Raw genomic sequence first — 25,762 nt, 5'->3', positions numbered from 1 at the left:
GTGGGAACAGTTCAGTGATGGTGCAAGTAAAGTTGAGTGAAATTGTCCCCTTTGGTTCAACAGCCTGATAGTTGAGAGGTAGTAACTGTTCCTGAAGCTGGTGGTGTGGGTCCTGAGGCTCCTGTACCTCCTTCCCGACGGCAGCAGCAAGAAGAGAGCATGAGCTGGGTGGTGGGGGTCCCTGATGATGGATGCTGACAACGCTGCATTCTGATGTGCTCAATCATAGGGACAGCTTTAGCTGTGATCCACCTCAATCCTGCTCTTTTTTATCCTTCAATGAAGATATCAATGAAGGAGAAGCAACAAGTTAAAGACAACATCGGAGAACGTTGTTGCCAAAGGTTTGGGGATTTTAATATCTATCTCTCTCCCCTCTCCTATTTAACCAATGTACTGACCGGCTGTGTCACTGCCTGGCATGGGAACTGTACCACCCTCAGTCACAGGGCACTGCAGAGACTGGAGCTGGCAGTGATGTGAACTTTTCTTTATTCAGGACATTTACAGCGGCAGGTGTGTAAAAAGAGCCCAGAGGATCATCAGGGCCTCCAGCCGTCCCAACCACAAACTGTTTCAGCTGTTTCTGTCCAGCAAACGGTACAGCATCAAGACCCGGACCAACAGGCTTCTTTTACCAGGCCATCGGACTGATCAATACACACTGATCTGATTGTGTATCTGACTGTACATATTTGTATACAAAGCAGTTATGTATACAATTGCAATCCAGCTAAAGGGTCTCAGACCGAAACATCGACTGTACTTTTTTCCCATTGATGCTGCCAGGCCTGCTGAGTTCCTCCAGCATTTTGTGTGTTGCATGTACACAATTTTACTGTTTGGGCAATATCTTCCCATATTTCCCCTCTTTGTTACTTATACATTGTGACAGAAATGCAACATAAAGATTTTTACTTCCTTGGAGGTAAGAAATTAAATAAATAAATGCAATAAAATAAAATAGCCATTGTTCCCTCTAGTCTCCCACCCAGTCTCACCCTTCTCAAAGTTACCTCAGATTTCAGACTTCTCTGCTCCATTCCTGAATTTAATCATTCTATGGTTGGTAGCCAAGAACTCCAAGCTCTGGAATTCTGTTGTTTGCCTGAAAAGTTGCCCTCCAAGCCAAAAAAATAAATATCCTGATTTGGAAATGTATCGTCATTCCTTCTCAGTCACTGGGTCAAGATCTCACTACCACCTTCACAAGAACAACTAAACAGGGCAGGCAACTAAGCACTGGCTCAGCCTGCAAAGCCTCATTCTTATCACTCTGCTGTCTTTTCCTGTTCAATGGCACACCTTAAAAAACAAATGACTTGACCTAGGTTAAGGCAACCTGCCTTCATGTGTGACACAGAGCCAACTCGTTTGCTAACTCTTCTAAATATTGCCTTCTCTCCGTACCGCCTGATCCCTTTAGCCACAAGGGCCATATCTAACTCCCTCTTAAATATAGCCAATGAACTGGCCTCAACTGTTTCCTGTGGCAGAGAATTCCACAGATTCACCACTCTCTGTGTGAAGTTTTTCCTAATCTCGGTCCTAAAAGGTTTCCCCTTTATCCTGAAACTGTAACCCCTCGGTCTGGACTTCCCCAACATCGGGAACAATCTTCCTGCATCTAGCCTGTCCAATCCCTTTAGGATTTTATACGTTTCAATAAGATCCCCCCTCAGTCTTCTAAATTCCAACGAGTATAAGCCTAGTCGATCCAGTCTTTCATCATATGAAAGTCCTGCCATCCCAGGAATCAATCTGGTGAACCTTCTTTGTACTCCATCTATGGCAAGGATGTCTTTCCTCAGATTAGGAGACCAAAACTGCACACAATACTCCAGGTGTGGTCTCACCAAGGCCTTGTACAACTGCAGTAGTACCTCCCTGCTCCTGTACTCGAATCCTCTTGCTATGAATGCCAGCATACCGCTCGCCTTTTTCACCGCCTGCTGTACCTGCATGCCCACTTTCAATGACTGATGTATAATGACACCCAGGTCTCGTTGGTTGTAGGGAATTTGCAACCCGTTCCTTAGTTAGAGCCTTCAACAATTTGGGCATCGAGGGAGAGAGGAAGAGGAGAGCCATCTGCAGTACCACCGATGCGGCAGAGAGGGCCTCAAGATGGCTGTGGCTCAAAAGAGGGGAGCCATGGAGTCATAAGTAGCTAGCCATTTGGACACAAGCTGGGTTCTGATCAGCCCCAGCTGGGTCACCTGGAGGAAGTTGTATGATGTTGAAAGACCCAAAACACCCGATGATTCCAGGAACATCACTGAAGATGAGTCCAGAAGCATCAGTAGATGTATGTACACAGCAGTGTTCTAAATGCCATGCCATATATTTTTATTTAGAGATACTGCACAGTGATAGGCCCTTCTAGAAGTCCGAGAAGCCCAATTACACACATGACCAAATAACCTACTAGCCCGTACAGCATGTCTTTGGCATGTGGGAGGAAATGGAGGATTCAAAGAAAAGCCCACATTATCAAGGGAAGAATCTACAGATGGTGGAATTGAACTTGGATCGCTGATGCCATAATGGCTGTAACTTTACGGATACACTACCATATCCCACTGTCCTATAATTATATTGAGGTAATAAGAATAAAACAGAACGCAGAATATCATGTTACAGTTATGCAGAAAGTGCAGTGCAGGCAGACAAAGCATCTAGACCGAGACTTTGCAAGCCTCTGCCAGACTGCAGAGAGATCGCAAAGGCAAACTCAAACTTTACACGGGACTTGTAACGTGCTGCATCACACAGGGCTCGAGATTCACCAAGGTTTACCTGTAAGGTGCCATCAGGAATCTAACTATCACAAATCTAAGATCTTAAACAAAGGGCTGTTTCCATGCTCCAGACTAGAATGTCTACAAAGCAAATGTCAACTACTAGAACAAATGCAGCCACCTCTGATATCAACAAGCACCAAATTCAACTAAAGAAGGGATCCTGATGAAACAATTGCTGGGCAGGCATCAGGTCAAACGTGTGGCATCTACAGCAATGCAATAGATATGGACTACTACTACTACTACGTTGACTCAGGCCTAGGGGGCCGGCGTCAGGCACGATGACAGACTCTCCACTTCTCCCTCTCCCTCATCAGTGTGCTCAGTTCATCTACATTAGCCGCACCACTGTCTTCTAGGAGCGTGTTGACCATAGTCTTGGGATATGGAAACCTGATGTAAATCCAGAAATGCAAACAACAGGAATTCTGCAGATGCTGGAAATTCAAGCAACACACATCAAAGTTGCTGGTGAACGCAGCAGGCCAGGCAGCATCTCTAGGAAGGGGTACAGTCGACGTTTCAGGCCGAGACCTTTCGTCAGGAGTCCTGTACCTCTTCCTAGAGATGCTGCCTGGCCTGCTGCGTTCACCAGCAACTTTGATGTGTGTTGCGTAAATCCAGAAATACTGTCTCTCCTAAAGTGTAATTCAATCCATTATTACATACTGTGCTCCAGTTATAAAAGTAAATTTTCATGGTAGTTATACCCTTTGACAACAATAAACTTGAAACTATAAACAGAACAAAACATTCCAAATTGGCTGAAACAGCCTCACTTTCATTCCACGTGCTTACAAGCCACCCGTCTCAGAATCACAAGGTTTATTCACTGAAGTTAGATGAATGATTGAAACATGTTGGTCACGTGGACGACACTTCCTCTTGAAGAATAATCAAGTAGCGGTCACTGTTTAAAAACAAGGGGACAGATGAGTCCATTTTTTCCCTCTCACAGGGTCATGACCTTTTGGAACTCTCTTCCTCAAAGGGCAGCTTTTAAGTATTTTTAGAGTAGAAGTAGATAGGTTCTTGGTAAGCAAGGGATTTGAACGAATCCCACTAGGAGGTAGGACCATGGAGCTGAGGTAACAATCAGTCACCATCTCCAAGAATGTTGAAGGCCCTACAGCCTACTAATGCTCTGAATTCATACATTATTGCCCACAACTTGGGAAGAACAATCTGATTGTGCAATGTAGTGGCGACAATTATGTTGACAGCACATATTTTGGCTCAGGGTTCGATCACAGAAGATTGTAGGGCATGTCGCTCCGACATTTGTTTCAACAGCTAGACCACTGAGCAGGAATATGCAGGATTGGGGTCAAGAGCAGGCCAGGGAGAATTTTAATACTAGAATTGAAATGGGGAAACGCCAAATTATTATCAATAAAACAACATGAAAACTGAAGTAAACATAGAAAGTACACAAAATCCTCAGCAGGTTGGGCAGCATCTGTGGAGAGAGCAGTAAACCCAAAGCCGATGATCAACGCAATGGAAGATCACGGATGTGATAAGTCAACTCTGCCTGCTGAGTGCGTCCATAACTTCCTGATTCTAGCTGGGTTGTGAAGATATTTTGTTGGGATCCTGTCCTGTGAGGCGGCCAGTCCAAACAACATTCCAGGCTGAGTACTCTGAATCAGGTTTATTATCACCAGCATGTGACGTGGAATTTGTTAACTTAGCAGCAGCAGTTCCATGCAATACGGAAGAAAAAAAAATAGGTAAATCTTATTCAGTGTACTTTATACAGTATATGTATATTGAATAGATTAAAAATCATGCAAAAAACAGAAATACTATATATTTAAAAAAAGTGAGGTAGTGTCCAAGGGTTCAATGTCCATTTAGGAATCGGATGGCAGAGGGGAGGAAGCTGTTCCTGAATCGCTGAGTGTGTGCCTTCAAGCTTCTGTACCTCCTACCTGATGGTAACAGTGAGAAAAGGGCATGCTCTGGGTGCTGGAGGTCCTTAATAATGGACACTGCCTTTCAGAGACACTGGCCCTTGAAGATCTCCTGGGTACTTTGTAGGCTAGTACCCAAGATGGAACTGACTAAATTTACAACCATCTGCACTGCTTTCAGTCTTCTACAGTAGCCTTGCCCCCCAATACCAGACAGTGATGCAGTCTGTCAGAATGCTCTCCACAGTACATCTACAGAAGTTTTTGAGTATACTTGTTGACATGCCAAATCTCTTCAAACTCCTAATAAAGTACAGCCACTGTCTTGACTTCTTTATAACTGCATTGATATGTTGACACCCAGGAACTTGAAACTGCTCACTCTCTTCACTTCTGACCCCTCTATGAGGATTGGTATGTGTTCCTTCATCTTACCCTTCCTGAAGTCCACAATCAGCTCTTTCATCTTACTGACGTCGAGTGCCAGGTTGTTGCTGCGGCACCACTCCACTAGTTGGCATATCTCACTCCTGTACGCCCTCTCGTCACCACCTGAGATTCTACCAACAATGGTTGCATCATCAGCAAATTTATCCATGGTATTTGAGCTACGCCTAGCCACACAGTCATGGGTATATAGGGAGTAGAGCAGTGGACTAAACACACACCCCTGATGTGCACCAGTGTTGATCGTCAGCGAGGAGGCTGCTAAGGGAGTATGCACTCCAGCTCATTAATATCTTCACAAACATCTTCAACACTTCACTCATTCAGGCTGCTGGCCTCTCATGCTTCAAATCAGCCGCCATCGTCCCTGTACCAAAGAACTCTACACTTTCAGAACTAAGCGACTACCTCCCAGTGGCACTGATGCCAGTTATCATGAAGTGTTTTGAACGGTTGGTAGTGGCACACATTAAAAACGCCATTCCTGCCACACTGGACACTCCTCCATACACTTACCTACAGAATCGCTCTACGACAGGTGCCAAAGAGTCTGTCATTCACCTGGCCCTGACACACCCAGAAAACAACCGCATGTAAGTCAGAATGCTTTTTCTGGATTTCATTTCGCCATTCAACACAGACCTTGGTGAACAAACTCCTATTCCTCAGTCTAAATAGACCACCACGCATCTGGGCGTTGGACTTTCTAGCAAACAGATGTCACATAGTCACGATGCAATACTACTCCTCCCTCCCCATCCTCCTCCCCGTGGGTTCCGTCCAGGGCTGTGTGCTGAGCCCATTGCTATGATTTGGCTCACACATGACTGTATGGCAAACACCTGAGTAACCACATCATAACATTCATCGATGACACGACAATGTCATCACCAACAACGATGAGCTGACCTACAGAGAAGAGATGGAAGAGCTTGAGACCTGGTGCCACACAAATAACCTCTTCCTCAATGTCAACAAGACAAAGGAGGGGGTTATCGACTTCAGGAGAACTCACACCACTCATAACCCTCCTTACATCGGTGGCACCACAGTTTAAATCCTGGAAGTGCACTTTTCTGACAACCTCTCATGGTCCCAGAAAACATTCTACACAAACAGAAAAGCTCACCAATGCCTCTACTTTCTGAGGAGGGTGAAGAGAGCTGGACGATGCACATCTATGCTCACATTATTCTACAGATGCGCAGTAGAGAACATCCTATCATGCTACGACACTACATGGTACAAGAAACTGCACCGGATAGGAAGGCTCGACAACGGGTAGTCAAAACTGCCCAATGCATCACTGTCACCAACCTATCCGCCATCAAGAATGTATATACAGAAATGGTCAGTAACATCATGAAGGATACCACCCACCCTGCTCATGGACTGTTTGTCCCTCTCCCAGAATCACCAGCCTCAAAAACTGTTACTTTCCCCGAGGCTTATCAAAACTCCACTCATTAACCCACTACTTTATCATTTCCTGTCAGTCACCTTATGTACAGACATATGCCTATCGTCATTTTATGGACATACAATCAATCCAGGTATATAAACTTTCAGGTACCTATATCTGTTTTGTTTTTATTACTGTATCCTTTATCCTGTGCTTTTTTGTGCTGCATCGGATCAGACCCAATCAATCCATGTACACAAACAATCTTATGTATTTATATTTATTGTGCATTTTTATCATTGTGTTCTTTAGCTTACGTTTATTTTGTGCTGCATCGGATCTGGAGTAGCAATCATCTTGTTCTCCTTTACACTGACATTAAACAATCTTAAGCCTTTATTACAATGCACTCTTCACAATATATACTTGCAGTTTAGAAAATACAGGCCACATTTATAGTTTATGCTTAAATTGGCAGAGTGATACTCAAGTGCACCGAATGAATTATCTTCAGTTTCGGAGTGCTTGGTCAGAGTAGCACACGGGAAATGTGGAAAGGCATGAAGAACATCATTGGCTTCGATCAGCCTAGCTGTAGAGCCTCAAGACGCAGCTGTGAATGGGCTAATGAGTTAAACCAATTTTTCAATAGGTTTAACAATTGCCCTCCTGTTCACTCCCACCCCAACCATCAACACACCAGCCCAGGTGCCAAGGCACCCAATGCTCCCTCAGCATTAACACCTCCTCTCCTCCCTCCTTTAGTTCAACACATATCCAACACAGTCTACATACCCTCCTTCCCCTGCACCTACCATCCACATCTCCACATACCAACTGCTATCGTCCCGATCTTCACCTCTCCAGCCCTCACCTTCCACCAACTCCCCAGTCATCATGGACTCATCTTCAGTTCTGAGCAGGTGAGAAGGGCTCTGGGAAAACGCAGGCACAGCAAAGCATTGGGACCGGATGGTGCGAACCCCAAGGTCGTGAAGGAATGTGCTGAGCAGCTGTGTGCAGTTCTCCAGCACATTTTCAATATGAGTGGGTCCTGGTGACCCAGGAAGGGCTGACTGAGAATCTTCAATGACTACCGTCCAGTGGTCCTGACCTCACACATCATGAAGACCCCACCGACGCTGAGCCTGGCTCATCTCCGACTCCTGGTCAGGTCAATCCTCGATACCTTGCAGTTTGCCTAGCAGGAGCACATTGGAGTCGACAATGCTGTCATCTAACTGCTGAACAGAGCCTACTCCCACTTGGATAAGCTGGGCAGCACTGTGAGGATCATGTTTTTTGATTTCTCAAGTGCCTTCAACACCACAGCGCCCTCACTGCTGGGGGAAAAGCTCTGTTCAATGTAAATTGGCACTTCCATTGTATCCTGGATAATGGACAACCTGACTGGCAGACCACAGTTTGTGCAGCTTCAGAGCTGTGTGTCGGACATGACTATAAGCAGCACTGGGGCCCCACAGAGGACTGTATTGGCTCCCTTCCTGTTTACCCGTATACCTCAGACTTCAGATACAACACAGAGTCATGTCATCTGTAGAAATTATTTGTTGACTCAGCAATAGTTGGGTGCATAAAGGGAGGACAAGAGGATGAATACGGGGGCTTGGTGGAGGGCTTTGTCAAATGGCACAAGCTGAATCATCTGCAGCTCAGCATCAGTAAGAAAAAGGAGATGGTGATGGTCTTTAGGAAGGCTAAGCCTGCACTGCTCCCTGTTACTACTGATGACGAAGACATAGATGTGGTGAGGACCTACAAGTATCTGGGGGTACACCTGGATGACAGACTTGAGTGGAGCACCGACACAGAGGCTGTGTATAAGAAGGACCAAAATAATCTCTATTCCCTGAGAAGACTGAGGTCCTTTGGAATATGCAGGCCTCTCCTTCACGTGCTCTACCAGCCTGTTGTTGCTAGTACAATCTTCTATGTGGCGGTGTGCTGGGGCAGTGGCACCAACACGTGTGATGCCAACAGGCTCAATAAACCAATTAGAAAGGTTGGCTCTGTTACAGAGGTCAAACTGGACACACTGCATGCTGTGGTAGAACAAAATATCCTACAGAGAATCCTGGCAACTCTGGACAATGTTTCTCAGCCTCTACATGCCATCCTGGCTGAACAGAGGAGAACTTTTAGTAATAGACTCAGAGGGCTCTGCTCCAAAGAGCACCATGAGGTCATTCTTACCCTTGGCCATTGGGCTCTATAATGAGTCAACCTACAGCTGGGGAAGTAATGACCCCTCCTGTTAGACTGTTTGAGGTAACTTATTTTTATTCTTTCTTACTTCCCTTCTAATATTTGTGCACGTGTAATGCTTCTGTGACACTGTAATTTCCTTTGGGATCAATAAAGTATCTATCTATCTAGATTAACTTCTGTTGACCTGAACCAGGGTGTTTGTGTGTGTCAGGAGAGCTGAAGACTCTCAAGTGATGGCTGTGAAATTACAACTTCATATTGGGGTTAATCAAAGATGAACAGAAAAGAAAGAGGTCACTGAGCTATCAAGGAAAATTTCCACCTTGCTCTGCTGGAGTGACCATTCAAAGACAGTGTTCAGAGTAGTACCACTTCACAAACACATTACAATGACTATGGAATTGCTAAGACTCTAAAAATCCATAATATGGTCTTCATAGATACATCTTTTTTCAGCTTATACATCATAGAACCAGACTATTGGCCCATCCAGACCATGTCAGCATTTCCTCGGCTCTTCCCATTCTCTCTGAATCCATCCGTGTGACTCTATTCCCTTCGATATGCCTATCCAGCCTGCTCGTAAGTGTATCTACTCCCTCAGGTGGGAGTGAGATCTTCATTCCCTCCAGAGTCACAGAGACTGCAGGTGCTGGGATATGGAGCCACAAACCAATCTGCTGGGGGAATTCAGCAGGATGAGCAGTGTCCGTGCAGAAACAGGAACTGTCGACATTTTGGGTCAGTTCTGAAGCTAGTTTTCACCCAAAACATCAACCATCCTTTCCCTCCTACGAATGCTGCTGGACCCGCTGAATTCCTCCAGCTCTTTGAGAAAAAGGACTTCCTGCTGAAATCTCCATTCGATTTCCAGACATCGATGGCCACCACAGAGTTAACTCCCCACACCAAGTCTTACATCAGAATGATCGACGACACAAAACACTTCTCACTCCACAGATGCAGCTTCACCTGCTGCAAGTTTCTAGCACTTTCTGTTTTGATTTCAGATTTCCCACATCTGTAGATTTTTTTTGTTTTGAGTTTATTTCAGGAATGTTCTGGGTGAGAGCTTTGCTCGCCAATCTGATACACTGTATAACTGCTGAACTGTGAGGCATGTATAATATAGTAATTCCTCTCCCTCATCCCTCCCACATCCTGCCAAAAGCTTTCAATGTTTCCAAGATCTCTGCTAAGTCACCCCTTAGTCTTCCTTTCCCAAGGGAAAGGAGAACCCGTCTATTCCTCTTTCCGCGATACTCTGACCAGCTCTAAAAGCTCATTTCACTGCCTACGTAAGCCTTCAAATATTTTGCCTCTTTCAGTATCACGGAAACTTGCAAACAGTGACCTATTGCACTCAGGCAGATTCTATGAACAAACGGTCCAGTTTAGCCTTGTACCCAGTCTCATCCAGTTACCCTGTAAATTAATCTTGTCTGATACTCCTGAAAGTTTAAGGGTAAAAGAAAAACGAGACAAGAGACTCTGCAGGTGCTGGAACACGCACAAAATACGGGAGGAACTCATCAAAGTTGGGGAGCATCTGTGGAGGGGAGTAAACAGTGAATATTTCAGGCCGAGACCCTTCACCAGGATTCCTGAGGGTCAAGGTTTAAAATCCCTCTGGTACTTAAAATTGGATTCAGTCATGGTCATACAGGACAGGACCAGGCTCTTTGGCAGCCATCGCACACACTCATTTACATTAACCTCCAGCATTCTGTGTGTTGCTTTACATTGACCTTACAAAAATTCCTATTTTTTTAAATAAAACCTTTCCGCACATCCTTTAACTTCCTCCAGATTCGACCACTCACCCACGTAGGGAATTTTTTTTAACAGTGGCCAATTGACCAACCAGTCCATACACCATTGGGATGTAGAAGGAAACTAGGACACCCAGAGGAAATGGCATGGTCACAGCAAGAACCCACAATCTCCACATAGAATGGAAGCTGATTTAGTTCAACCATATCAAAAACGGATGAATCAAAACACCGTCAAAGCATCAACACCATACAGTTACACACAGAAAACACTGGAGGGACTCAGTGGGGAAAAGAATAAACGGTTGGTGCTTCAGGCCGAGACCCTTCATCCGGACTGAGAAGTAAGGGGGAACATGCCAGAATAAAGGCAGGAGGAGGGAAAGAAGCTAACTGAATGGTGATAAGTGAAGCCAGGTGGGTGGGAAAGGACAAGGATTGGAGAAGAAAGAATCTGATAGGTGAGGAGAGTGGACATAGGAGAAAGGGAAGGAGGTGGGGACCCCGGGGGCAGGTGAAAAGAAGCAAAAGGTCAGAGTGGGGAATAAGAGGGGGAGGGGGATCTGTTTACTTGAAGGAGAAATCAATATTCAAGCCACCAAGTTTGAGGGTACCCAGACAGAATATAAGGTATTGGTCCTCAGCCCCGAGGGTTGCCTCATCTTGGCATAAGAGGAATTGGAATGGGAATTAAAATGTTTGGCCACTGGGAAGCCCCACTTCTGGCAGATGGCACAGAGCTGCTTGATGAGGTGGTTCCCCCAATTTACAATGGGCCGCACCAACATAGAGAAGCACCGGACACAGTAGACAACGCCAGCAGATTCGCAAGTGGAGTGTTGCCTCACCTGGAAGGACGGTTTGGGGCCCTGAGTGGAGGTGAGGGAGCTGGCGTATGGGCAGGTGTGGCATTTGGGCTGCCTGCAGAGCTAAGTGCCAGGAGAGAGATTGGTGTGGAGGGAAGAATGAACAAGGGCCACCAGTAGCCACCCACTTCAATTCTGCTTCCCACTCCCATTCCGATATGTCCATACATGGCCTCCTCTACTGCCATGATGAGGCTAAACTCAGGTTGGAGCAGCAACACCTCATATACCGTCTAGGTAGTCTCCAGCCCCTTGGTATGAACATAGAATTCTCCAACTTCCGGTAATTCCCTCCCGCTCCCTTCCCCTATCCCTATGTCACTCTGCCCCCTCCCCCAGCTGCCTACCACCTCCTTCATGGTTCCACCTCCTTCTACTACCCATTATGTTTTCCCCTATTCCTTCTTCACCTTTCCTGCCTATCACCTCCCTGCCTCCCTTCCCCCACCTCTTTATCTTTCCCCTTACTGGTTTTTCACCTGGAACCTACCGGCCTTCTCCTTCCCACCTTCCCCCCACTTTCTTTACAGGGCCTCTGCCCCTTCCCTCTACAGTCCTGACGAAGGGTTCCAGCCCGAAACGTTGACTGATCATTTCCACGGATGCTGCCCGACCTGCTGAGTTCCTCCAGCGTGCTGTGAGTGTTGCTTTGACCCCAGCATCTGCAGATTATTTTGTATTTGTAATGGACAAGGGGATCCACTTACAGTACATTGGGTAAGGGTTTCAACTGTGGCTGAGTATTTAGCAGACTTACTGTGCATGCAGCTGAGTTCAGGTCTCACTGCAAAAACCCAAGCAGAAAATCCAGGCTAGCTGTCTACTTCATTAGTGGGGGAGCGCTGAACGTTAGAAAAGGAAGTGGATGGTTCAAGGGGCGGGAACCAACGTAAAAAAGTTTGAGTGAGAAACAGAAAGAGGGAAAGCTTTCTTTCTGAGAGCGAAACACCCTGCCTTCAGCAATCGTGACAGGGTACTAGATCAGCACTGGGCAGAGGATACGGATGACCCCCACCTAACCAAGGGTTGCGTCTGCTGGAAAATGAATATCATGAAGTCCCGTAAGCAAAGCCACATCAGCTCTGCATGTGTCAAGGAGCACGTTTTGAAGAAAACTAAATTCTGTGTTGACTTATTTACTTTTTTTTCATTCCCACATAAATTCCACTGGAATGAATTTTATTTAATATACATCAAATTTTTGGGTTGTGATTTATGAATTTTGCAAGGGCAAATTTCAGTAACCTGAACAGTGTCGCCTGTACTTTACAGAGCTGATGGAATGAACAGTGGGCTGGAGCCCAGGGATTTGCTCCACTAGGCATCAACAGATACCTGACAAGCCAGATGCCCTCCTCCTTTGCCACACAAGATGATGTGTTCTTTTCCAGATAATGCATTGCATACGTGATACTATTTCAATGAAACAGTCAGCTCACCTTGGCCAACGTTTAAACAACACATCATAAATACGGTTTATCTGACGTTTGTGGGAGCTTTCTGTACCCAAACCCACTGCCATCTATCCTGCTCTACAAAAATATCTGTTTCATTGTCTCCAGAGAAGAGAAGCTGCAATAAAAACTTACTGACAATCAGAAGTCTTTTGTACTGCTTTTTGCTTAATAAATTCATTTAAGCATTAATATTTTCCACAAATTGTTACATTCAGATTGGTGACCCTTGATGTAATCTTCGGGTAAAGCTACAGGTTTACTTTTTAAATGAACCTCATCTAAAGCAATCCTAGTTTTAGGCAGACTGTAACTTTCACAGAGCAAGAATTTAAATCTCACGCCAGTGTTGGGAGGCCCCTGAAGGAAAGCATACGTGTCCTGTTCTGCACTTAAAACAAGTAAAGCAAGCATGCTCTTGCACAGTTGCTGAAAAATCAGACACATTAAATGTAATCAAGACAATGGAAGGAATAACAGATCAGTATTAGAAAAATCAGTACAGACATACTAAAATTCAGAACTGGGACGTTTCTTTGAGACTGCATAACAAGCACTGTGCTCGACAAACAGAAGAAACTAGATCTTGCTCATTCAAATCAAACACAACTGCTTTCTGCAAATAGTTTCATGTAGTAATCAGATGGAAGTGATTATGTTATTATATTCATTCAAAATCTTGCTCCCCCACCCCACATCCTGCGTTCCTGACTGGCACGTCCTTATTTGGGCAAGAGGATGATGGGATAGACTGCATGGATTTACCCAGAAGGTCATTGCTACTCCTACCGTAGCCAGTTCAGGGGGCCTGTGCACTTGATGGACAAGTGGAGGAGCTTCACTCACACTGCGGAACTGTTCCGATGAAACTCCGGATGGCAGAAAAATTAACTCTTCGATTCTCAACCATCGCTAGATCAGCAAGAGCATCTCCAAGATAAAGTTTAATAATGCGAAATGCAGCAGTGTGGTTTGTGTCTCGGCATCAAGTGCGGGCGAGTTCCAAGCCCCACCGTATGCACAGGCATTGCCCCTCCAGAGCAGTTCTGAGGGGAGTTGCAGTTCTAACACTGCAGGTCTTTTGTCGAGAAGTTAAACTACCGATTTATTTGAGCTAAAAGAACCAACAACTCCCCCACCTCCTGGGGCAATATTTACCCCACCCTCAGTACACTAAAACAGAATTTCTGGTCACTCTCACCCTGCTGTTTTGGGAGCTTGCTGCGCATAAGTACACTCGGTTCCTACAACACCTCTAAAGTACCTCATTGGCTACAAAATACAAGCATTTAAGGGAGCTGGGTGATAATACACGAAATCCAAGACTAGTAAATGGTTTCCAAGTACGATAAGACAGTCTCTTGACCTCACAATCTACCTTGCACCATATTGTCTACCTGTACTGTGCTTTATTCCTATAACTGTTACACTTTACCCTGCATTCTGTTACTGTTTTACCTTGTATTCCCTCAATGGACAGTATGCAAGACAAGCTTCTTGCTGTAACTCGGTACTTGACAATAAACCAATTTCAATTACCTCAGACATAACACAGAAACAGGACATTCACCCATCCAGACCCTATTTTACCCAACAACACAAATCCCATTTGTTTGCATTGGGACTGCACCTTTCTATGTCACACCTAAATTCCTATCAAACTATACTTAAACGTAGTGACTCTACCCGATTCCTCCGGCAGCACATTCCAGATAACGATCACTTTTGTTCAAAAAAAACCACAACCCTTCCAATCTCATTTAATTTTTGCTTCCGTTCACCTTAAACCAAAGCCCTCTTGTGTTTGGTACCCCACACCGTGGAAAAATAATAAGTTGATTTTTTTTCTCTGTCACATGCACAAGTGCAAAAATAAACTTCACAGCAGCATCACATAAGATATAAAATATTCACTAGGAAAACAAATTATACAAGGAAGAACATAATTAGAACAACAAAAGGCTTATCCATCCTTTCTATACTTCTCTTAATACTACACGCCTCTATCAGATCTCCTGGTACACTAACTGTGAAGAATTGAAGATATTACTACGAGGTGGCCAGAGACAAATCAAGTAGGACGGATCTCCCCTTCCCTATAGGGCAGGACACTGGTGCGCCCCACACCACACTCCGATCAAAACAAGCCGGCGCTCCCAACACAAAGAGGGAAGGGTGAGTTTATAACCCACAACTTTATCCCATCGGCTGCTCGATAGGAGACAATGGCTGGGGGAGGGGGGGCTGAATTCAGGGTTCTGAGGGACAGGCGCTTGGACAGAGACTGAAGAGGGAGGGAGGGAGTCCGGTGAGGTGGTAACTCACCCGCGGCTGGTGTCAGCAAACACAGGAACGCAGTGAGTACGGAGGATCCCGCGAAACTCCGAGCCATCTTCGTGCGGGCGTCCTATGCTCAGCAGCGGTGCATTCCCCTTCGCTTAACCTCACGGCACGGGGTAGGAAAGGGCAGAGATAGCGGCGGTGTGGCCGGGACTACCGCCCTCGTAGCACCCGTAGCTCCTCGGTGACCTGCCCGCCTTCAACCTCTCTCTCCCATTGATGGGTGTCCCGGGCGGGCGCATGCTCAGCCGGCCTCGCCGCAACTGCGCATCCTCCTGCCACTGACCTAGCTGTACATTCTCCTAGCGCCTGGCGGACGGGGAACTACATTCTCCCAGCGCCTGGCGGACGGGAAGAGCGTAAGAGCAGAGGCTGAAGATAAAATTCCTTTTCTTCTTACTTGGACACTGCCACGTGTTTATTTTTTCTTGCACTTTTTTTCTATAATTCATAGATGTGTATGTCTTTGCACTGTAGCGCTGGGATTAAACAATGAATATTATCCCATGTAGCAGTGGTAATAAATCTGATTCAGATGATGCATGGACGTATAGAGCAAGGTAGCATACTTCCTTGCTGATAGTCTGTGTATTGCCGTGAGCAGACACGCCCAGGAAATAAATGCATAAAAATTCGCTTCTTGCAGCAGCAGCAGCACAGTACACTGCAAATATAATTTGCATAAACATAAATTATGCATCAGCTACACAACAAAATAAACTGGAGCAACATTGGTGCCAATTGAGTCGGGCAGAGTTCGGGATTTTTTGGGCCAGTCCAACAACCTGATGGCAGCGGGGACGAAGTTGTCGTTGAACCGGAGGGTGAGGATCGCCAGGCTGTCCTGTCTGATGGAGGTGTGACAGAGAAGTACATACAGTACTAGCAATTGAGGCAGCCCGACAGAGATGCACCAGGCTCAGTGTTGGGATGGAGGGATTGCCCAGTCATAGGCAGCTGAAGATGTTGACTCTATATTCTTTGAAAACCTAAAATAGAAACCTGCGGGTGCTGGAAATCTAAAACCAGAAAATGCCAAAATATCCTTGGGAATTTATAACAATCAAGGGTGATCTTATTAAAGTCAAGTTGAGTTTGTTGTTGTATGCACAAGAACAGGTGCAATGAGCTGCTGACTTGCAGCAGCATCACATAGCATTAGAACCACAAAATTCACAAAAAAAGCGTAAATGCAAATTATAAAAAATTATAAAAGAAAGAACACAGTTCGAGCAAAAGTCCATTGTAGTGGAAAATGGCAGGGTGTTGCCATTAAGTGATTAATGTTCAAGAACCCCATGGCTGAAGGGAAATAGCTGTTCTTGAACCTATTGGTGTGTTACTTCAGGCTTCTGTACCTGCTGCCCAATGGTAGCTGTGAGATGATGGCAGGATCCCAATAGTGGGGGTCTTTGATTATGGATGCTGCTATTCTGAAGCAGTGGTGCCTCGTGCAGATACTTTCGATGGCAAAGAAGGATGAGACCATGATGTGTTGGGCTGCATTCACTGCTCTCTGCAGCTTCTTTGTGTTCCTGCATCTACAAATTGCCATACTGGACCATGATGCAACTAGTCAGGATACTTTAAACAGTACATCTGTAGAAGCTAGAGTGCTTGGTGGCAAGCCAAACCTCCTCAACGTCCTAAGACAGCAGCGACGCCGGCACACCTTCCTTGTGTTTGCATCCACAGTATGTGCTGTGCCCACGACACTTCATCCAACATCTTAACACCAGGACTTTGAAGCTGCTAACACTTTCCACTGCTGACCTTCCAGTGTCGGCTGGAGAATGTGTGCCCGTCTTGCCCTTCCTGCAGTCAGCAGTCCGTTCTTTAGCTTTACTGGCATTGAGCAACAGATCTCAAGAATCAAGTTTGTTTAATGTGATTTCCAGTACACAAGGGTAAAGGAGGATGAAAGAATTGTTACTACGGATCCAGAGCAGCGCAAAAAAAACACACACAATCAGATAAAGAACACAGCAAGAAAAAGCACAATACAGATAAATACATAAGACAGTCCTGGTGAAGGGTTTCAGCCCAAACCGACGACTGTACTCTTTTCCATTGATGTTGCCTGATCTGCTGAGTTCCTCTAGCATTTTGTGTGTGTTTTTTGGATTTCCAGCATCTGCAGACCTTCTCCTGTTTGTGTTCTATACATAGGTCGATTGTATGTCCATAAAGTGATGCTATCGACAGAAGTGTCTGTACATGGGGTGACTCGGACAGGAAATGATAAAGCAGTGGTCGTTGGGGTTGTGGAGGGGTGGGTTAGTGGGTGGAGGTGTTGATCGGTCTTACTGCTTGGGGACAGTAACTGTTTCGGAGTCTGGTGGTCCTGTCGTGGATGCTACATAGCCTCCTCCCTGATGGGAACAGGACAAACAGTCCATGAACAGGGCGGGGTGTATCCTTCATGATGTTACTGGCCTTTTTCCGGCACCTTTCTGTTCAATATATCTTTGTAGGCTGGTGCTGGTGATGTATTAGGCAGTTTGGACTACCTGTTGAATATCCTTCCTGTTTGCCACAGTACAGCTTCCGCACCATGCAGTGATGCAGCTTGTTCGGATGCTCTCTACTGCACAACCGTAGAAGGACGTGCATCAATACGTGGACTGATGTGCATTGTCCAGCTCTCTTCAGCCTCACTAGAAAGCGGAGGTTCCTTGACTGTGTTGAGTGTGCTCTGGGGCCATGGGAGGTTGTGCGAGATGTACACTCCAGGCAGTTTGAAACCGCTCGCAGTTTCCACTGCTGTGCCGCCGATGTAAAGAGGGGTGTGAGTGTGCTGAAAGATCTCCTGACATCAATAAACATCTCCGTTGTCTTGCTGAAATGGAGGAAGAGGTTTTATTTGCCTGGCACCAGCTCCTCTCTGTAGTCTGTCTCATATTTGGTGGTGATAAGCCCCACCACTGTCGTGACATTAGCAAATTGGGGATGTGATTACTCGGTGTTTGGCCAAGCAGTCATGTGTGAGCAACATGTACAGCAATGGGCTCAGCACACAGCCCTCAGGGGCACCCATGTTGAGGATGATGGGGAGGGAGGAGCAATTGTGCATCCTGACTAACTGGGGTCTGTTGGTTAGGAAGTCTAACACCCAGTTGCACTGTGGTCTATTTAGATCAAAGAGGTTTTGATGTTTTTACATCTGGGTCCAATGTTGTTTGTAATATATATTAATGATCTGGATGATGGGGTGGTAAATTGGATTAGTAAGTACGCAGATGATACTAAGATAGGTGGTGTTGTAGATGATCAGGTAGGTTTTCAAAACTTGCAGAGAGATTCAGGACAGTTAGAAGAGCGGGCTGAAAGATGGCAGATGGAGTTTAATGCTGACAAATGTGAGGTGACGCATTTTGGTAGAACTAATTGAAATAGGACATACATGGTAAATGGTAGGGCATTAAAGAATGCTTTAGAACAGAGGGATCTAGGAATAATGGTGCATAGTTCCCTGAAGATGGTAGCTCATGTGGATAGGGTGGTGAAGAAAGCTTTTGGTTTGCTGGCCTTTATTAATCAGAGCATTGAGTATAGGAGTTGGGATGTAATGTTGAATTTGTTTAAGGCACTGGTAAGGCCAAATCTGGAGTATCGTGTAAAGTTCTGGTCACCAAATTATAGGAAAGGTGTCAATAAAATTGAGAGAGTACAGAGGAGGTTTACTAAAATGTTGCCTGGGTTTCATCTCCTAAGTTACAGAGAAAGGTTGAACAAGTTAGGTCTTTATTTTTTGGAGCGTAGAAGATTGAGGGGGGACTTGATAGAGGTGTTTAAAATTATGAGGGGGATAGATAGAGTTGACATGGTTAGACTTTTTCCATTGAGAGTGGGGAAGACTCAAACAAGAGGACATGGGTAGATTGGATTGGATAGATATTAGATTAAATTGGATAGATATATGGACAGGAAAGGAATGGAGGGTTATGGGCTGAGTGCAGGTCAGTAGGACTAGGATAGGGTAAGAGTTCAGCACGGACTAGAAGGGCCGAGATGGCCTGTTTCCGTGCTGTAATTGTTATATGGTTATATAGTAGGAGTTAGTTCACCAAGGTCTGTGTTGAATGCTGAAATGAAATTTAGAAACAACATTGATAAAAGTGTCCTTGTATTCTCGGTGTGTCAGGGCCAGATGCTTGACAAAAGCTCTGGCATCTGTGACAGAGCGATTCTATGAGTAAACATACTGGTGAGCATCCAGTGTAGCAGGAATGGTGTTTTTGATGTGTGTCATTCCTAGCCGTTCAAAGCACTTCATGATGAGTGGTGTCAGTGTCCCTGGGCGATAGATAGGTGGAGTACTGAAGATGTCCGTGAAGATGTCAGTAAGCTGGTGTGCACACTCTCTGAGTTCTCAGCCTGGGATATAGCTGCCTTATGGGCTTCACTGGCTACAGAATCCTTCGCACATCTGCTGCTGGTACAGAAAGTGGCTGCTCACCTGGGAGGGGGTGGGTAGCTTTCATGGCTGGCGTTATGATGCATGCTTCTAAGTGTGCATAAAAGTCGTTTAGAGCACCGGGGAGGGACGTGTCACCGCTGTAGCTGGCATTGCTTTCCCTTGCATAATCAGTAATGCCTTCAACGTCCAGCCACATACACTGGGGATTGTTATTGGACAGATGTTCCTGAACTTTTTTTCATGCATAGGCAGTCTTTGCCCTCTTGATGCCTAAGATGAGGTTTCTCTTGACTGCTCAGAGAGCTGTTCTTTTTCCAGACTTAAAGGCAGTGCCCTGGGCTTTCAGTAGGGAGCACACCTCTGCCTTCAGCCAGGGCTTCTAGTTGGGATGACCATTCCTGAGGTACCAACACCGTCTACATACTTACAGATGTAGCCGGTGACAGATGAGGCACATTCCTTGAGGTCTGTGTTCTGTGTTTGTGGCAGCTTCCTTGAGCATCTGCCCGTTCGTCCATTCAAAACAGCATAGAGGTTGCTTCATTAGGCCAAGCTATGGTGGTCCTTTAAAATGGATTCTCCATCTTCAGCAGTGGTCAGCATGCTGGGGTTAATTAAGAGGAGTTGATAGTATGTTGAGATATTTCCAGTTTCTTATTGGAACATGTAAAATCCAAATGGGTATTGGTTTATAATTGTCATATGCACCAAGATAGAGTGAAAAAATTGTGTTTGCATACCATCCAGACAGATGTTATACATAAACATAACATATATATTTATGCTATATTTCATTCATAAGTATGTCAAAGTGGTAGTAAGAAAAATACAGAATGCAGAATATGGTGGAGTAGTTCCAGTGAAAAATAAATAAATAAATTATAGATAATAAATGATGGGGTAGATTGGAAAATCAAGAGTTCACGATTTAATGTGTCAGAGGTCCGTTCAAGAGTTTGGTAACAGCGGGATAGGAATTGTCCTCGAGTCAGGTGGCATGCGCTCTCAAGCTTTTTATATCTTCTGCCCAGTGAGAGACTGGACAAGAGAATGTCTAGGTAGGAGGGGTCCTTGATTATGTCAGCTGTTTTTACGAAGCAATGGGAAGTACACAGTAGATGGGTCTTATGGGGTAAATATTCAGATATTTTCACTTGTGGGAGACTTGGAAGGAGAGGACATGGTTACAAGGTCGGGAGACAGTTGTTTAAGGCTACGACATGCAGAATTTTCTTCTTTACAGAGGATGGTGAATCTCTGGAATTCTCTACCCCAGAAGCTGGTGGAGATTAGATCTGTGAGGATATTAAAAGAAAAAGAAGGAAATTTTTGAAAGATGGGGAAACTGTGGGTTCAGGGGACCTGGCACAAGATTAGCCATGATCATAGTGAGTGGGAGTACAGTCTTGAGGGGCTGAGTGGCCTACACCTGCTCCTGTTTTAGAACATAGAACATAGAATAGTACAGCACAGTACAGGCCCTTTGGCCCACAATGCTGCGCCAACCCTTAACCCCTGTCTCCCATATAACCCCCCCCACCTTAAATTCCTCCATATACCTGTCCAGTAGGCTCTTAAATTTCACTAGTGTATCTGCCTCCACCACTGACTCAGGCAGTGCATTCCACACACCAACCACTCTCTGAGTAAAAATATTTCCTCTAATATCCCCCTTGAAATTCCCACCCCTTACCTTAAAGCTATGTCCTCTTGTATTGAGCAGTGGTGCCCTGGCGAAGAGGCGCTGGCTGTCCACTCTATCTATTCCTCTTAATATCTTGTACACCTCTATCATGTCTCCTCTCATCCTCCTTCTCTCCAAAGAGTAAAGCCTTAGCTCCCTTAATCTCTGATCATAATCCATACTCTCTAAACCAGGCAGCATCCTGGTAAATCTCCTCTGTACCCTTTCCAATGCTTCCACATCCTTCCTATAGTAAGGCGACCAGAAATGGACACAGTACTCCAAGTGTGGCCCAACCAGAGTTTTATAGAGCTGCATCATTACCTTGCGACTCTTAAGCTCTATCCCTCAATTTATGAAAGCTAACACCCCATAAGCTTTCTTAATTACCCTATCTACCTGCGAGCAACACACATCAAAGTTGCTGGTGAACGCAGCAGGCCAGGCAGCATCTCTAGGAAGAGGTACAGTCGGTGTTTCGGGCCAAGACCCTTCGTCAGGACTAACTGAAAGAAGAGCTAGTAAGCGATTTGGAAGTGGGAGGGGGAGGGGGAGATCCAAAATGATAGGAGAAGACAGGAGGGGGAGGGATGGAGCCAAGAGCTGGATTGGCAAAAGGGATATGAGAGGATTATGGGACAGGAGGCCCAGGGAGAAAGAAAAGGGGGAGAGGGGGAAACCCCAGAGGATGGGCAAGGGGTGTAGTGAGAGGGACAGAGGGAGAAAAAGGAGAATGAGAGAAAGAATGTGTGTATATAAATAAATAACGGATGGGGTACAAGGGGGAGGTGGGTCTTGGCCCAAAACGTCGACTGTACCTCTTCCTAGAGATGCTGCCTGGCCTGCTGCGTTCACCAGTAACTTTGATGTGTGTTGCTTGAATTTCCAGAATCTGCAGAATTCTACGTGTTTGCTATCTACCTGTGAGGCAACTTTCAGTAGTCTGTGGACATGTACCCCCAGTTCCCTCTGCCCCTCCACACTACCAAGTATCCTGCCATTTATTTTGTACTCTGCCTTGGAGTTTGTCCTTCCAAAGTGTACCACATCACACTTCTCCGGGTTGAACTCCATCTGCCACTTCTCAGCCCACTTCTGCATCCTATCAATGTCTCTCTGCAATCTTCCACCATCCTCTGCACTATCTACAACACCACCAACCTTTGTGTCGTCTGCAAACTTGCCAACCCACCCTTCTATCCCCGCATCCAGGTCGTTAATAAAAATCACGAAAAGTAGAGATCCCAGAACCGATCCTTGTGGGACACCACTAGTCACAATCCACCAATCCGAATGTACTCCCTCCACCACGACCCTCTGCCTTCTGCAGACAAGCCAATTCTGAATCCACCTGGCCAAACTTCCCTGGATCCCATGCCTTCTGACTTTCTGAATAAGCCTATCTTGTGGAACCTTGTCAAATGCCTCACTAAAATCCATGTAGATCACATCCACTGCACTACCCTCATCTATATGCCTGGTCACCTCCTCAAAGAACTCTATCAGGCTTGTTAGACATGATCTGCCCTTCACAAAGCCATGTTGACTGTCCCTGATCAGACCATGATTCTCTAAATGCCCATAGATCCTATCTCTAAGAATCTATTCCAACAGCTTTCCCAACACAGATGTAAGGCTCACTGGTCTATAATTACCCGGACTATCCCTACTACCTTTTTTGAACAAGGGGACAACATTCGCCTCCCTCCAATCCTCAGGTACCATTCCCGTGGACAACGAGGACGTAAAGATCCTAGCCAGAGGCTCAGCAATCTCTTCCCTCGCCTCGTGGAGCAGCCTGGGGAATATTCTGTCAGGCCCCGGGGACTTATCCATCCTAATATATTTTAACAACTCCAACACCTCCTCTCCCTTAGTATCAACATGCTCCAGAACACCAACCTCACTCATATTGTCCTCACCACCATCAAGTTCCCTCTCACTGGTGAATACCAAAGAGAAGTATTCATTGAGGACCTCACTCACTTCCACGGCCTCCAGGCACATCTTCCCACCCTTATCTCTAATCGGTCCTACCTTCACACCTATCATCCTTTTGTTCTTCACATAATTGAAGAATGCCTTGCGGTTTTCTTTACCCTTCTCGCCAAGGCCTTCTCATGCCCCCTCTTGCTCTCCTCAGTCCCTTCTTAAGCTCCTTTCTTGCTACCCTAGATTCCTCAATAGACCCATCTGATCCTTGCTTCCTAAACCTCATGTATGCTGCCTTCTTCCCCTGACTAGATTTTCCACCTCACTTGTCCCCCATGGTTCCTTCACCTTACCATTCTTTATCATCCTCACTGGGACAAGTTTATCCCTAACATCCTGCAAGAAATCCCTAAACATCGACCACATCATCTCAATTCACACCCGCAAGTTCTAGCCTTATAGCCTCATAATTTGCCCTTCCCCAATTAAACATTTTCTTGTCCTCTCTGATTCTATCGTTTTCCATGATAATGCTAAAGACCAGGGAGTGGTGGTCACTGTCCCCCAGATGCTCACCCACTGAAAGATCTGTGATCTGACCCGGTTTGTTACCTAATACTAGATCTAGTATGGCATTCCCCCTAGTCAGCCTGTGAACATACCGTGACAGGAATCCGTCCTGGACACACTTAACAAACTCTGCCCCGTCTAAACCCTTGGAACTAATCAGGTGCCAATCAATATTAGGGAAGTTAAAGTCACCCATGATAACAACCCTGTTATTTTTGCACCTTTCCAAAATCTGCCTCCCAATCTGCTCCTCGGTATCTCTGCTGCTACTTCATTTATTTATAAACTTCATTTATTTGAGAAGGGTAAGCAGTTGGGACTTTTCTTATCTTCTTCTGTGTTTTGAATGGCTTGATGGCACCAGCAAGCCAATATATTAGGTAGGAATTTATCCTGCATGTTAAAAGTCTAATACACTATCCAATGCTCCACTTTTGAAATTTGCGCCCAATGAAATGAAACTTTGTGTGTACCATGAAGACCAGGCCTCACAATGCAATGGAGCAGGAATCTCTCCAATTGACAGCAGTGAGAGATCTCAATGCAAAATAGAAAATGCTGGAAACGTTTGGCAGGTCAAGTAGCACCTGCAGAGAGAAAAAGAGAGTGAATAATCAGAATACTAACACATCACACGCAAAGCCTGATCTACTCTCAATTTCCCCCATTTTATTTCAGATTTGTGGCACCTACAGTATTTTGCTTAGGGCAGATTTAATCTGATTAGCAAAGGAGCCAAGAGCCACACGGGAACAGCTATTCGTTAGGAGTGCGATTTTCTTGAATTTGAAGCCTCTGCATGAAAGTATGAGGTTTAGTGGCAGGGTCGAGCACAGAAAATTAAATTTGACAGATTTTTAAAGGGACCTATGCTTATGTTATGCAGAGAACAAATGAACACGCATTTTTAACATCATGCCACAGACAGTTTTGGAGGCTAAATCATTGGGTATATTTAAAGCTAAGATTGATGGGTACTTCATTAGTATTGGTGTCAAAGGTTATGAGGAGCTGTTATTTTTTTAAATCGTGGACAGAATGGTGATTTTTGAAAGCAGAGGGTTTAATCACAAGACAGAAAGGAACTGCAGGGAAACTGAAGTTAAAACACAATGTTGAACAGCCAGAACAACGATGTGAGGTAGGCACATCTTGGGGAGGTATGCTGCACTAATCTGTTTTCTTTCTTGTTGTCGATTGGCAATATGTTACTTTTTGTACTAGGGAGGAGTTGGAAGTTTGGGGTCTGATGTTCTTGTTGGTGTTTTTCTGTGTGGGCCATCTGTTAGTTTTTGTGTGTGAAAGAGAAGGTTGTCGCTGTTTTTTGTGTGGGAGGGCATTGGAGGTTGGGAGTTTTTGTTCTAGTTGCCGTATTCAGAGTGGTCGATCTGTTAGTTTTTTGTGCGAGGGAGTGGGTGGGTGGTTTGGGGTTTGCGAGTTTTGTTTCTTTTTCTTTTTTGTGTGGTGGGGGGGTTGATATATTTCCTTTCAACAAATCCCATGATTTCTCTGTATTTAATGGCTATCTGGAGAAGACAAATGTCAGAGTTGTATTGTTCATGCATACTATACACTGAACCTTTGAACCTTTTTAATCCTTGCCCTAAGAGTTGCTTGAAGTTCTTTTCTCTTTGTTCCCCGACCCCAGTTCAAACTTTCAGGTGCCTACCTGTCCTCTCCCTCTCTGCATTGACAAAGAATTGCAAATGTAGATCATCCCTTCTGCTTCCTTCTCCAGTTACTGTTGGGTCCTGTGGATTCAGTCAGTAATACTAATATTACTCGTTTGCATGAAGTGGGCATTGCTGGCAAGGCTAGCAGTTATCATCCATCCCTAATTGTCCTTGGAAAATATGGTGCTGAGGACAATCTTGAATTGCACTGACACAGGTGGTGAAGGAGTTCTTTGGCAAGAGGTTGCACAAT

The 25,762-nt window shown here is 45.3% G+C and overlaps 1 protein-coding gene across 2 annotated transcripts in view; it reads right to left on the bottom strand.

Annotated features, from left to right (window-relative positions):
- The window catches only part of LOC140201787 (disintegrin and metalloproteinase domain-containing protein 9-like), a 150,260-nt gene extending 134,692 nt beyond the window's left edge, over window positions 1–15,568 (bottom strand). Inside the window, exon 1 of one of the 2 annotated variants that reach the window (XM_072266474.1) lies at window positions 15,216–15,568. In XM_072266474.1, the coding sequence (XP_072122575.1) occupies window positions 15,216–15,282 (67 nt within the window). In that variant the 5' untranslated portion in view covers window positions 15,283–15,568. The remainder of the gene's footprint in view (window positions 1–15,215) is intronic. The other variant, XM_072266475.1, reaches the window with a different exon arrangement.
- Window positions 15,569–25,762: the final 10,194 nt, after the last annotated feature.

The sequence above is a fragment of the Mobula birostris genome, chromosome 8 (genome assembly GCF_030028105.1).
Source record: "Mobula birostris isolate sMobBir1 chromosome 8, sMobBir1.hap1, whole genome shotgun sequence".
Lineage (NCBI taxonomy): Eukaryota > Metazoa > Chordata > Chondrichthyes > Myliobatiformes > Myliobatidae > Mobula > Mobula birostris.
Note: the sequence above shows the minus strand (reverse complement) of the source record. Positions and strands in the feature narration are given on the sequence as shown.